General features: G+C 39.9%; 1 protein-coding gene across 11 annotated transcripts in view; it reads left to right on the top strand.

The window, feature by feature from the left end:
- kdm2bb (lysine (K)-specific demethylase 2Bb) overlaps positions 1-13,671 on the top strand; it is an 81,478-nt gene that overhangs the window by 58,718 nt on the left and 9,089 nt on the right. For 7 of the 11 annotated variants that reach the window (NM_001423548.2, XM_087268757.1, XM_087268756.1 and 4 more), the window contains 4 exon segments: positions 6,841-7,092; positions 8,653-8,796; positions 10,497-10,583; positions 11,104-11,379. In NM_001423548.2, the coding sequence (NP_001410477.2) occupies positions 6,841-7,092; positions 8,653-8,796; positions 10,497-10,583; positions 11,104-11,379 (759 nt within the window). 11 annotated transcript variants of the gene reach the window in all.

Here is a 13,671-nt window from a genome sequence, read left to right as displayed (position 1 = left end):
AACTCCTAAGGTTAATTTGATTCGGCTTAAAAAAATAAGGCAACCAGGATTTTTTTTTACAGTGAAGTTAAAGTAATTTATTTAAGTTGATTCAATGATGCATGGAAGTCAAAGCTTTCTCCAAAATATCTTCTTTTATGTTCAACAGTTAATAATGGTTTAAAACAAATAAAGGGTAATAAAGAGTAAATGGTTTTCATTTTTGGGTGAATATCCTTTTAAGTTGGACAGTTATGATCATATGGTTTAATAATGCCATCACATACACAGTGCTGGAGTCGGCTTGTTTGTGTACTGTATGTTTATTGTGGGTATGTATTTTTAATGCACGCAAGCATCAAAATCCAAGACTGGCCTTAATATCTACAGTAATCCTGTCTTAGAGATCTTTTATCTCCGCAGTGGTTTTTATAATGTGATGGAGGCAGCCTTTAATTTCTGACCCCGTCAGCAAGCGGCTCTAATTATGGCAGGCAAATCTGTTTACAGTATTAATCTATCAGAGCATGGAGACGCTCTTAGATGCTATGATGGTTTGCATTGGTAGTTGATTTGTTTCTATCAGTTTTGTGGTCATAGCTGAAAAGTGAAACATTTCCTCAGTATGACAATGGTGGATGTCAACAATGACATCATGTGACTGTTTATAAGCCTCTGCTGTTCGGCCTGTCAGAGCATTTGTGTTTTCAGCATTTTGATCTGATATCAAAATGACAAAGTGTCTATTGAGGTTGGCATAAAAATATGGGCCACACTTTACATTATGTGTATTTACTAACATGAACGAATAATACATGTACAGCAGGGATTCCCAAACTTTTTTTATTCCGGGACCCACCTATTCAAGTTCAATCTCAAGACCCACCATAATATTTTAATATGGAAAAATGGGTAAAAAAAAATGTATGGTGTGCGGCCTTTTGGATTTTGCGATTTGATATGCAAAAAAAATAAGGCTCCAAGTGCATTTTGTGGGATGCTGGCTGTAACTGTGATCATTTTTTTGTTGGAAAAGATACTCTTCTTTTTTTAGAAGAGAATATGATCAGCCTTTGATCAAGCCCCGTCACATCGCAGTAAATTCCACTGCTAGTGTACATATAGTCATAAGAAACTAAATAGCTTTTTGATCGACTACTACAAGCTGGGAAACATCAGATTAATATGCCAATGCAATTAACGTTATCGCTGAATATATCTAATATTTACACATTTGCTTGAGGAAGGAATGATGGGGTGGTTATATTAATATTACTATTTTCCATAACATCTATGCCCTTCCATAACATTAGCTGTCGTTAAAACTAACTAGCACTATAGCTATTTATTGATTAACAATCTGTCAACGCTGGGATGTAAAAAATATGGGACAACAAATAGCTTCAAATGATAGAATACATAGCAAACATTAGAAAATATTGACAATAAAATAAAAGGTTTAGCCTATTAAAATCAATGGCCTATACAGAAACTAAATAAAGCTATAAAATCTATTTCACTTTTAATTGTATTTGCATATTGATTAAAGTTACTTTAGTTATTTAGTGAAGAGCAGCAAATGAATCCCTCATTGTGTTTTGTTTAATAACAGAGGTGTTCATGTAAGAATGCACAGATCTATAATTAAGCATTCGACTATTTTAGTTACTGTTTGTGCTCATTTAGGAGAAAATTAGTTGTGTTTAAAATAAAACACGCAGGACGGAAAAAAAGAAAAAAGAAAAACGAAAAAAGGAAGCACTTTTCTGACGGTCCCTTACTGAGAGCACCGCTCAGCGCGAGCTCTACTGGCTAAACGCATATTGCGAGGGCTCAAACGGAGCAGTGCTCATAATGTCGAGCAAAAAAAGAAAAGAAAAAGACAGCCGTGAAACATAACCAGCTTTGTCTTTTTGTAGGAAACACACTTTAGATATTTTAGGGTAAGAGGTTTTTGAGTTATTGCCGTCAATCGTACTGGTTTTGATTCACCGCAATGTAAATATAGCTGAAGCTATGTGACGTTGCGCGACCCACCTTTGTTCACTGTGAGACCCACAGTTTGAAAGCCCCTGAGGTACAGCATTTATTAATCACATTTACTAATGCATTATTAGAAGAGTTAACGTGAATTAACAAATGAACAACAATATTTTCATTAACTAATGTTAACAAAGATAAGTCAATAATCAAAAAAATGCATGTGTTTAATGTTTGTTCATGTAAATAAAGACATTAACATTAATAAATACAACGCAAAAGTGTGAGCAAAATATGTATATATTAGAGCTGCACTGACTCTACAAATCATTTTCATTGTAGATCTTGCGATTAACTGTTGCGGATGTGCACATTGCGATATCGATGCTGAAACGATATATTCTGCAGCCCTAACTTTCAATATTAAAAATCTGAGTTGTTTCTTAGCTGAAATTTCAAGCTCTTTAATCTGCAGCTCTTAAAAAACGCACAAAACTATTGCATCTCCCACATTTTGATGAGATATTAGATTTGGTCTGGATTGTTTTTCCCACATAACATTCCCCCTATCTCTCTTTCCAATAGCTCTCCTGGCCACGTGATTGAATTTGTGCTTCTGTTTTCCACCCAACGCAGTTTCATAACCCATCTGAGCTGTTGTGAAACTGTGGTTTCTGCTTTCTGATATGCGTGGACGCTTTCAGCAAGGGCCGAAAATCAATTCTGCTACAAGCATCAAATCCAAAGCTCCATGCAAACAGGACTTTTGACTCCGTCTGAAGACCTAATCTGCACTCTCTGGGGCAGAGAAATCCACTTAGGCCATTTAAAAGAAACACCTATTGAGGAGGTCGGGTTGCACTTTTTCCCTTTCTGGCTAATGCGATTGTTTGCGTTTTCCTCTACATTACTGAGGGTTCATTGAGAGGGTGGAGACCACATTCACTCCCATCAATCACCCTGGTGCCATTGGAAAGCCATGCTGCTAGTGCTGGGGCAGGCAAAACTTGATATAATGGGGACATGGCAACCCAAGGGATGTGGAATATTCCTGTTTGAAGTATAGTTCCCTTTGTGTGTGTGTTTATGTGAGTGTTGAGCTTACTTTTGATTTATAGCATATATTAGTGGTGTATCGGATCACAAATATCACAGTTCGGATCGCATCATGGTTTTTTGGATCATTTTTTGGATCAGCCAGAATGAGGAGAAGACAAATGTCATTTGCTTTCCATTTATTACAAAAACAGCACCGCAAGACACGTTTGGTTTTAGCAAACAGAACTTAGAAGCTGTAATTTTATTAAAAATAAAATGAAGAAATAATCAGCTGAATAATAAACTAAATTGGCCGTAGTGTATGTGTGTGTGTGTAAATATGAGAGTGTATGGGTGTTTCCCAGTGCTGGGTTGCAGCTGAGTAAAACTAATGCTGGATAAGTTGAACTGTGATTTATTATACAGCCCTAGCACAAATGCTTTATGGCTAAAGACTAATAACGAAATAAAAGCTGTAATGAAAAATGATTCACATCAAAGAATCTGAATTTCACACATTTATATTTGATCTGACATCACTGCTCTGTTGCATAAGGCAGCTGAGCAACCAACCAGTGTTGGAAATATTAGTTTCTAAGGAAACGCTGTTCAAGTTGATCAGAACTGCTCTCCGGGTTAATATTCATTTGCTGGTTTTTATGCAGCTGTATCCTGACTTATTTACAGGGTTTCTGCAGCTTTAGTCGAGTTTAGTCAAATTTAAGACATTTTAAGACCCTTTAAAGGCCATTAGAGTAATATTTTAGACTTAATACAGGGTTAAGATTTTTCTAATGGTCTAGTATTATCATGAGGAACGAATGTTTTTTCTATTTAATTTGGGAAATTTGCTGTGAAATGTCTAAGGTGTTGTAAACCGCACGGCTCTTTGCAATAAAAAACTATATATATATATATTTATATATATATATATATATATATATATATATATATATATATATATATATATATATATATATATATATATATATATATATATATATATATATATAAAGGTTTTATTGGGATCTATGGTTTGTCATTAAATGGATGTCGGCCCAAATTGAGTAGCTTTACTTGGACAGAGCAAAATTAAGACCCGTTTAAAACGATTTAAGACCTGCAATACAATAATGTCAGTGAATTTAAGACTTTTTAAGGCCTAAAATATAGGTTTTGAAATTTAAGACTGGGCAGTGGGTAGCGCTGTCACATCACAGCAAGAATGTTGCTGGTTCAAGCCCCGGGCGGGTCAGTTTGCATTCCTATGTGTAGTTTGCATGTTCTCCCGTGTTGGCGTGGGTTTTCTACGGGTGCTCCGTTTTCCCCCCACAGTCCACACACATGCGCTATAGGGGAATTGATGAACTAAATTGGTGGTAGTGTAAGTGTGGGTGTGCATGCAGCAGTGTAGGAGAGCTTCTAGAAAGGCATCTGCTGCGTAAAACATATGCTGGATAAGTTCATTCCACTGTGGCAAACCCTGATTAATAAAGGCATTAAGCCAAAAAGGAAAATGACTAAATGGATTTAAGAAGCATGTTCTCCCCGTGTTGGCGTGGGTTTCCTCCGGGTGCTCCGGGGTCCCCCACAAGTCCAAAGACATGCGGTACAGGTGAATTGGGTGAGCTCTCTGTAGTGTATGGGTTTGAATGAGAATGTATAGGTGTTTCCCAGTGATGGGTTGCGGCTGGAAGGGCATCCGCTGCGTAAAATATATGCTAGATAAGTTGGCGGTTCATTCCGCTGTGGCAACACCGGATTGGTGGAGGGACTAAGCCGAAAAGAAAATGAATGAATGAATTTAGGACTTTTTAAGACCCAGCGGACACCCTGTATTTAATTTGCACAGTGATTAAAAGTCTCTGGTTTACCTGACTGACACTACTGGCAGATTTTATCAGCATTCCTAGAATAGCAAAATGTTTTCTAATGTTCAACGCTGCTTTTGTCCTATATTTTTCCCCTTTACAGAGCCTCGAGGGCATATGAACAATTTGCATAACCGAACATTCAAGTAAACCCAAAACATATGGTCCCACTCTAAAGTTTATCAGTGTAAGCATTTTTTATGACTGTGTTACTGTTGAAAACAGTGAGAAATTCATAGACAGATCAATCATATGCGTGTTTCCAATCAAGGCAAAATTCATTAACAAAAAAATCCCACTTGGACAGTGTTATATATTTTGCTGACTTGTATAATTAAGTTATCCCAACTGTTTAGAACATTTACATTTAGTCATTTAGCAGACACTTTTATCCAAAGCGACTTTCAAATGAGGACAAGGAAGCAACTTACACAACTATAAGAGCAACAATGAAAAAGTGCTATAGGCAAGTTTCAGGTATGCAAAGAAAGTGTAAGAAGCAAAACAGTAGCAAATTTCTATTTTTTATTTTATTAATGTAGTTAGTGGAGGGGTCAGAGGGAATTGCAGATTAGGAAGTGAAGTGGAGACTAAATAGTTGAGTTTTTAGTCATTTCTTGAAGACAGCGAGTGACTCTGCCGTTCGGATGCAGTTAGGGAGTTCATTCCACCAACTAGGCAGATTGAGTGCGAGAGTTCGGGAAAGTGATTTCTTCCCTCTTTGGGATGGAGCCACGAGGCGACGTTCATTCACAGAATGCAAGTTTCTGGAGGGCACATGAATCTGCAGAAGTAAGAGCAGATAAGAAGCAGCAAAACCAGCAGTCGCTTTGTAGGCAAACATCAGTGCTTTGAATTTGATGCGAGCAGCAACTGGCAGCCAGTGGAAATGGATGAGCAGCGGAGTGACTTGTGCTCTTTTAGGTTCATTAAAGACCACTCGTGCTGCTGCGTTCTGGAGCATCTGGAGAGAATGTTCAAATCCAGAGAAATATGCAAAGCTATGAAGTCTGAGTGTGTGCTGTGTGTTCATGCTCATGACAATTTCTGCTTTATTCATTCAGTATGGTTTAGTCCATCTATTAATCAGGGGTCGCCACAGCAGAACGAACCGCCAACTTATCCAGCGTATGTTTTACACAGCGGATAAGCAGGAAACATCCATACACTCTTACATTCACTCATACACTACAACCAAACAACTTACAACCAATACAACTTATCAAATTCCCCTATAGTGCATGTGTTTGGACTGTGGGAAACCGGAGCACCCAAAGGAAACCCAAACATGGAGAGAACATGCAAACTCCACACAGAAATGACAACTGACCTAGCCAGGGCTCGAACCAGCACCCCTCTTGCTGTGAGGCGATCGTGCTACCCACTGCGCCATCGTGCTGCCCGATTTGTGCTTTTAGTTTTATAAAAAAAAACAGAGAAATTAGTGTGTGTTGTTAGACTGCACAGAGCAGCATTATAACAGAAGCCTAACATGTATTTAGTCTGATAAAACTGCTTCTTCTCTACATGATCACGAGCTAAAGAACTGGAAGCGGTGGACTGTGGCATAATAAAAGCTCTGCTGCTTTCCTCTAATCAACAATTGCTTCAGCATTTCTCTCGTTTCACATCCACAGCTTTTAGTTTTACTCTGCTTCATACTACCATGATAATAAATGTTGAATACTTTAGTCATCACTCCCATGATTCCACACTCAGCCATGGCAACATTAAACTATGCATTGATTTGTTGTGAATGTACACCATCTGGTGGCGAAAATTACATACTGAATCTGCCGCTATACTGACACACAGGCATTTGTAGCTCCGCCCTCTTTTCAAAAGAGTACAATCTCATTTAAATTTAAAGTGACGGTAAATAAAGCGGTGAAATGAGTACCACCCAGCAAGATATTTTGTTCAACTTTTCCTGGATTTTGTGTTAATATTTCTACTGTTCCTTCTGTTTTAGCCGCGGCCGCTCAATCGTCCAAAACCCAAGATGGGCTCGTCTCCATGCGCCGCCCCAGGCTCGACAGCAGGAGGAATGAAGCTCTCGTCGGGTCGTGGGTCATCGAGTGCCCGGCGCAGACGGACACGATGCCGGAAGTGTGAGGCATGTACAAGGAAAGAGTGTGGAGAGTGCCACTTCTGCAAGGACATGAAGAAGTTTGGTGGACCGGGCCGCATGAAGCAGTCCTGCATCATGAGACAGTGCATAGCGGTCAGTCTGGATCCCCAACATCACCTCCAGGGTTCCCACACTAAGCCAAATATCAAATTTTCACTGACTTCAAAAGCTGAATGACCTATAATGCATGTAAAGGCAGGATGCTGTTGTGCTTTGCATAATATTAAAATGGTTTTAGCTTGAATATCATTTTGCAGGACTTTGCAGCCACTATGAGAACAACAATGGGTAATGTACCTCATTGTTGGGTAATTTTCTTCCTCTTCCATATGTGATAGTTCGATAATAGTTTGATAAATATTTATATTTATCCTAATGGTGCTTCACCTGAAAAAGGTGGTTTGCCATCTCCAGGTTGGAGGAAAGTCCTTACTTAGGAGTTTAAGTATCTTGGGGTTTTGTTTACGAGTGAGGGAAGGATGAAGTGTGAGATTGACAAGCGGATTGATGCTGCGGCAGCAGTAATGCAGTCAATGTACCGGTCCATTGTGGTAAAGAAGGAGCTGAGCCGAAAGGCAAAGCTCTCGATTTACCAGTCAATCTACGTTCCTACTCTCACCTATGGTCATGAGCTTTGGGTCATAACCGAAAGGACATGATCTCAGATACAGGCGGCCGAACTGAGTTCCCTTCGCAGGGTGGCAGGGCGCACCCTTATAAATAGGGTGAGGAGCTCTGTCACCAGGCTTGGAGGAGCTCGGAGTAGAGCCTCTGCTCCTCCACATCGAGATAAGTAAGCTGAGGTGGCTCAGGCATCTGCTTCGGATGCCTCCTGGAAGCCTGTCTAGGGAAGTGTTCCAGGCATGTCCCACCGAGAGGAGGCCTCGAGGAAGACCCAGGACACACTGGAGGGACTACGTCTCTTGGCTGGCCTGAGAATGCCTTGGGATCCCTCCGGCGGAGCTGGAGGAAGTGTCTGGGAAGAGAGAAGTCTGGGGTTCTCTCGTAAGACTGCTGCCCCCGCGACCCGGCCCCTGAAAAAGTGGTAGAAAATGAACGAATGAATGGATTCATTCATTTTCCTTCGGCTTAATCACTTATTTATCAGGGGTCGACACAGCTAAATGAACCGCCAACTATTCCAACATATGTCTTACACAGCTGATGCCCTTCCAGCCGCAACCCAGTACTGGAAAACGTCCATACACACTCATATTCACACACACACACACAACGGCCAATTTAGTTTATTAAATTCCCCTATAGCGCATGTGTTTGGACTGTGGGGGAAACTGGAGCACCCGGAGGAAACCCATGCCAAAACGGGGAGAACATGCACTGCTTATCCTGACATGTTGGTTTTAATTAACAGGTTATTAAATCATATATTAAACCTGAAAGCAATAAAATGTAGCTAAAAACAGACTAACCATGACAACAGGCATGGAAAAACATGATAAATATGGCTTAAACTAAAATTGGGCCACTAAAAAGAATCCCTGCAATTCCGTGACTTGTCAAATAAAACAAAATTGCCTGATTTCCAATGTCTAAAACTTTACAACTCCATGAGCTGTGGGAACCCTGCACACCTGACCCTTGATCTCCTGAATGGCATATCAAGCTAACTGCTACGGTTTGTGTGTTTTGCAGCCTGTTTTACCTCACACTGCTGTGTGTGTGGTGTGCGGAGAGGCTGGGAAAGAAGACACGGTAGAGGGTGAAGATGACAAATTCAGCATGATGTTAATGGAGTGCTCCATCTGCAGTGAAATCATCCATCCAGCATGCTTGAAGGTTTGCTTTCTAATCAGCCCACTAAAACAACTAGAAACTAGAGCTGAATAATATATTTTTTTTTTCGGACGGCTCACCGGTCAGGTATACATCCGCGCTAAACTATCAAGGTGAAAGTCATCATAGCTTGCGTAGAATAGACCCAGCTCCCAACCCAACTTTGAGAATAGATTAACGGCCATATTTCTTTTATCGCCTGATAAGAGTCTTGCGTTAACGCAGCAAGTCAACGCTGATAATGGCCCTCAGCTAGTTCACACACATTTTTACTTCTAAAATTCCATGATTCTCCAAGACTTTCAAGTTCATTTTCATGACCTAATATTTCATGCAATGTCTATGTTCACATTTATTATTGTATATCGTAAAACACGCAGCAATCTATTTAGTTTCTATTTAGTTTTATTTAGTAAAAATGTACTTATCTCAGGGCTCAACCATTTTGGTCGCATATGCACCCGAAATTTTATCTATGCGACCTCAAAATATATTTTGGAGCATTTGTGCGAGTGCATAAAATTGTTATTTGCGACCAGTTTCCTTCATATAATCGCGGATTCGGGAGACATTCACGCAGAATGCATCTCTGCACTTGAAATGCGAAACGCAGCACTCAGGACTGGTTTAAAACAGTTGTCATGTCAACTTGCTGCAGTAAACAAAGCCAAGTCTGTAATGCTTGCCCCGCCTTCGCGCTCTTCTTATTGGCCCACCACTGCTCTAGCACTGAAATATCAGCTGTCAATCACTCAGTCAGCGCCTTCTGGCTTGGGATGACAGGGAGAGCTACTACCGTGAAAAACTGTAAAGCGCTGAAGATGAGAATGAAGATAATACTGACAGATTTTATTTTAGAAATCATGGCATCTAAAGTTACAAATAATGACACATCTTACTAGTGATCATGTGCTGAATGTTAATCCACTATCTACACTTTTCCAAGAGTGGATAAAAGACTTCTATTGGCTTCAAGTCCGCTATGAAAAGTCTTTGGGATGGAGTTTATTAGGTAACTGTTTGCCACATCTAGCACGAGAGCTTCAGTTTAATCCTTCATATAATCGCCAGATGCTGTCCGCCGTGCAAGTGGCAGCTATATGTCAAATTTAACACCACGTACACCATCACAAACGGGCTTACACTGAGTACACTAATATCGCTACTCATGAAAAGTATTGCTATTAACATGACGTATGCATATAATAAGGTACAGTATATGTCAAAAGCATCAGTGCAATATCAGACAGCACCCGTGAGAACAGCACAGTTATACCGTTAACAGATTCATTCATGTCGAGCAGTGCGTGCAGGGCCGGTGAGCAGTCTGTGTATCTTTTGGTCACTCAGTTATGTTAAAAAATCTATTTTCTTGTGATAACGGGATTTCGTTGAGACATATTTTCCTCACGCTTGCATATATATATAAATTTTGCTTGTTTGTTTGATTACTGTTGATTTCAAATGCAATAAATATGTTTGTATAAAACTTGTAGTAACGGTGCTTATAAGTGCGGCTAAATTTTGGCTGATGCGCCTACATTTTTTAAGTTAGAAGCACCGATGCTACCAAGCAAAAAAGGTTAATTTTGAGCCCTGAATCTGGAAACCTCGTACCTGAATGGTTCAGTACAAATACATGAGTTGTTACACCCCTAAAACTGTGATATTAGAGTAAAAGCTTGTTCTGCTTTGTTGTTCAGGATAAGGATGCTGGTGGTGTTGTGAATGACGAGTTACCAAATTGCTGGGAGTGTCCGAAATGCAATCATGCTGGAAAGACAGGGAAAGTAAGCATCATTGTCCTTACAATATACTTGAATATTCAGTGATTTATCATGATCTAAATGATGATGAGCACTATCAGGCGAGGAATCGTATATGGTAACTCCACTGACATTGATTACAATATATCTTTTAAGAGGATAGTTCACTTAAAAAATCATTTACTTGTTTAAAATTAGCAAAGTAGCAAAAGTTTCATTCTGCTTTTGAACACAGAAGATATTCTGAAGAATGTTGGAACCCTGTAACCATTGGCTACTTGTTTTCACTACCGTGGAAGTCAATGAGTCACAGCAATCAGCATTTTTCAAAGTATCTTCTTTTGTGTGCAGCAGAAGAAAGTAATAAAGGTTTAAAACCACGAGGGAGAGTAAATGATGATTACTTTTGGATGAACTATCCCTTTAAGTCATAAAGTTATGTATTAAAATATTGAGTGCCCTATGAAATTAATAAGTATGTTTCTGATACAATGGAGTTGTTATAAATTTGTCTTCTTTTCTTTTGCACCTTTTGGCCACAAAGCAAAAAAGAGGCCCAGGGTTTAAATACGCCTCCAATCTCCCTGGATCTCTGCTCAAAGAGCAGCGAACATTGATAAAGGAAGAACCGGACATGTCAACGGAGACCACTGCTGTTTCACCCATCACGAAGAGGAAGACGGAACATGAGGACAACCCAACCTGCAAGTCAGAAGACGCACTAAAGAAACGTTCCCCCAAACTGGAGGACAACCCGCTTCGCAAGAAGAGAAAACTCTTCGAAAAGGACTCAGACTCCAATTCCATCATCAGGAAAAAGGTAGAAATGAATGAGGAAAAGTAAATAATAGACCCTTTTCACATGACTGTAATGACGCGTTTAACGGTCATCAGCATCTTTATCCTCAAACGTTTTTAATATTTAGATTTTCTTTAAAAAACAAACAAACATTTATATGCATTTATGTACGCATTATATCATCTTTGCATCAAATTACCTATTATGCGAGGTGTTTATAATAATAATAATAATCTTTATTTTTATATAACGCTAGCGGCTGCACAATATAAATATGTGAATCTGCAGTAGTCATAATGCAGGACGTACAAAGTGGAGTCAGGATTGTAGTTGACCAGGTATAACAGCTCCGAACACATGAGTCAGCTTCACCACGATGAAGTGAAAGTTTATCAAAGTTTACCTGTGTAATCATTTTAAGCCACATGATTCATTGATTCATTGATTTCTGTTCCTGTATACTGTTAGACTCCATCATTTGTATATTTGCTCTATTGATCTTTACTTGTAATTTGTTTATTATATTCTATGCACTCCCCTACAAAATCATTCCAATCAATCTAAAATTATGAATTAATTAAAGTATCTTGTAAAATATCGTGATATAAATTGCATAAAATCTAAATATGCAAATTTTTTTCTAATATTGTGCAGCTCTAAATAGCGCCTTTAAAAGTAGCATCTCAAGGCTCTTTACAAACATATAAATAATAATAAGTTATATATATATATATATATATATATATATATATATATATATATATAACTTATTATATATATATATATATATATATAATTGCAGCATCCTTCACTTGTCGGAGTGAAGACAGATTGATGATTGGTCAGCTCGGTAGTGGTGACGAGTGTGGGGAGTGCTGAGAGCTGTTTACAAGTGTGGAGTCCTGTGAAGTAGCTCCAGATGGAGACTTTGTTTTGTGTTTCCCTTATGGTAAAAGTTGTTGCACATCGGCTGGTTCCCGCCTCTGAATGAGCGAGTTTTAGCTACTTGTACATTTAAGGAAGCGTTCAGAAAAAAAACAAGCACCTGTGAAGAAAGTCGACAGTGACAAACATAAAAACCTACTGCCTGTAGGGTTGGTCGATGTCGACCAATTTGCATCGTACAATGTCTAATGTGAACCATCGCGATGGATGGCATAGCATCATGTAAAAAAAGCGGGGCGGGGGGGTATTGATAGTGATTTTGATAATGTGCGCGCAACGTGTCTGAAGAGCGAGGAGGGATCCAGGGGTGAGATGGGTACGCAACGTACTTAAGGACCGGGAGGGAGGGAGACACGCGATTTCCGGAAGACTTGTGATGTCTAAATTTAACGTTTAATAACTATGGTGAGACACGATCCAGCGGTACATCCTTGATAATGTGTCCGACGTGCACTGCTCTCTGCCTGGAGCTCAGAGGAGCACAGGACAGTGTGTGGCTGTGTCTGTGTGTGTGTGGTCACGTGATGTGCATTTTCAGCGGACGGAGGGCTGTACAGAAATGCTTAGTAAAACTCGGTGTGGATCATTTTTGTTCTAAAATGCCATTTTAACATTAAAACGTATTAGTGTAAACGGGGCCTAAGTGTGTATTTTTCGCAAGAGGGTTTGCGCTGGGTGCAGGGTGGAGGATTGGCAATGCCGGTGTAACCCCACCAGTTCTATGCCACCCAACCCGCTCCGAGCTAATATCGAATCGGCGACCTTCCGCATGGGAGTCAGTTGCTCTACCAAGGAGGCTACAGACCATGGCCTCTAGCGTCTGTCGCTAGAGCACCTTTAGAGGTCAGAGTGAGGTTTACCTGCACAGCACTTACTAGCTGGCCTCCGTTACATCGACTCAGCATCGTGTTGTCTATTGACCGATCGTCTATCGGCCCAACCCTAACTGCCAGCTAGTGTTTCAGAAGTGTTATTGCAGAGCAACACAAACAGCATGCAGAAGTGAAAATGCACGATTATGCGCAAGTCAGGTGCCATGGGTCATGCAGATCACTCGACACAGAAGTATAAACCAGCCTTAAAACGTTCTACAATTTACTGTAGGTGCCGATGAAGAGAATGCCCGGTCTCCCATAGATTTTGGCTTTGTTGACTGAGCAGTGAAAACACCTGCATCAGACGAGCGTAAAGCACGTCTAGGTGTGTATGGGATTAAAAGCTCAGATAAATATTGTGATGCTAGACCAGGGGTGGGCAATCTCGGTCCTAGAGGGCCGGTGTTTTGCACAGTTTAGCTCCAACCCTATTCAAACAGACCTCCCTATAGAGTTCAAGTGATCTTGAAGACACTGATAAGTTTGTTCAGGT

The sequence above is a fragment of the Danio rerio genome, chromosome 10, assembly GCF_052040795.2.
Source record: "Danio rerio strain M-AB ecotype USA chromosome 10, GRCz13ab, whole genome shotgun sequence".
Taxonomy (NCBI): domain Eukaryota; kingdom Metazoa; phylum Chordata; class Actinopteri; order Cypriniformes; family Danionidae; genus Danio; species Danio rerio.
The sequence above is the reverse complement of the archived record's forward strand: the minus strand, read 5'-3'. Positions and strand labels throughout refer to the sequence as shown.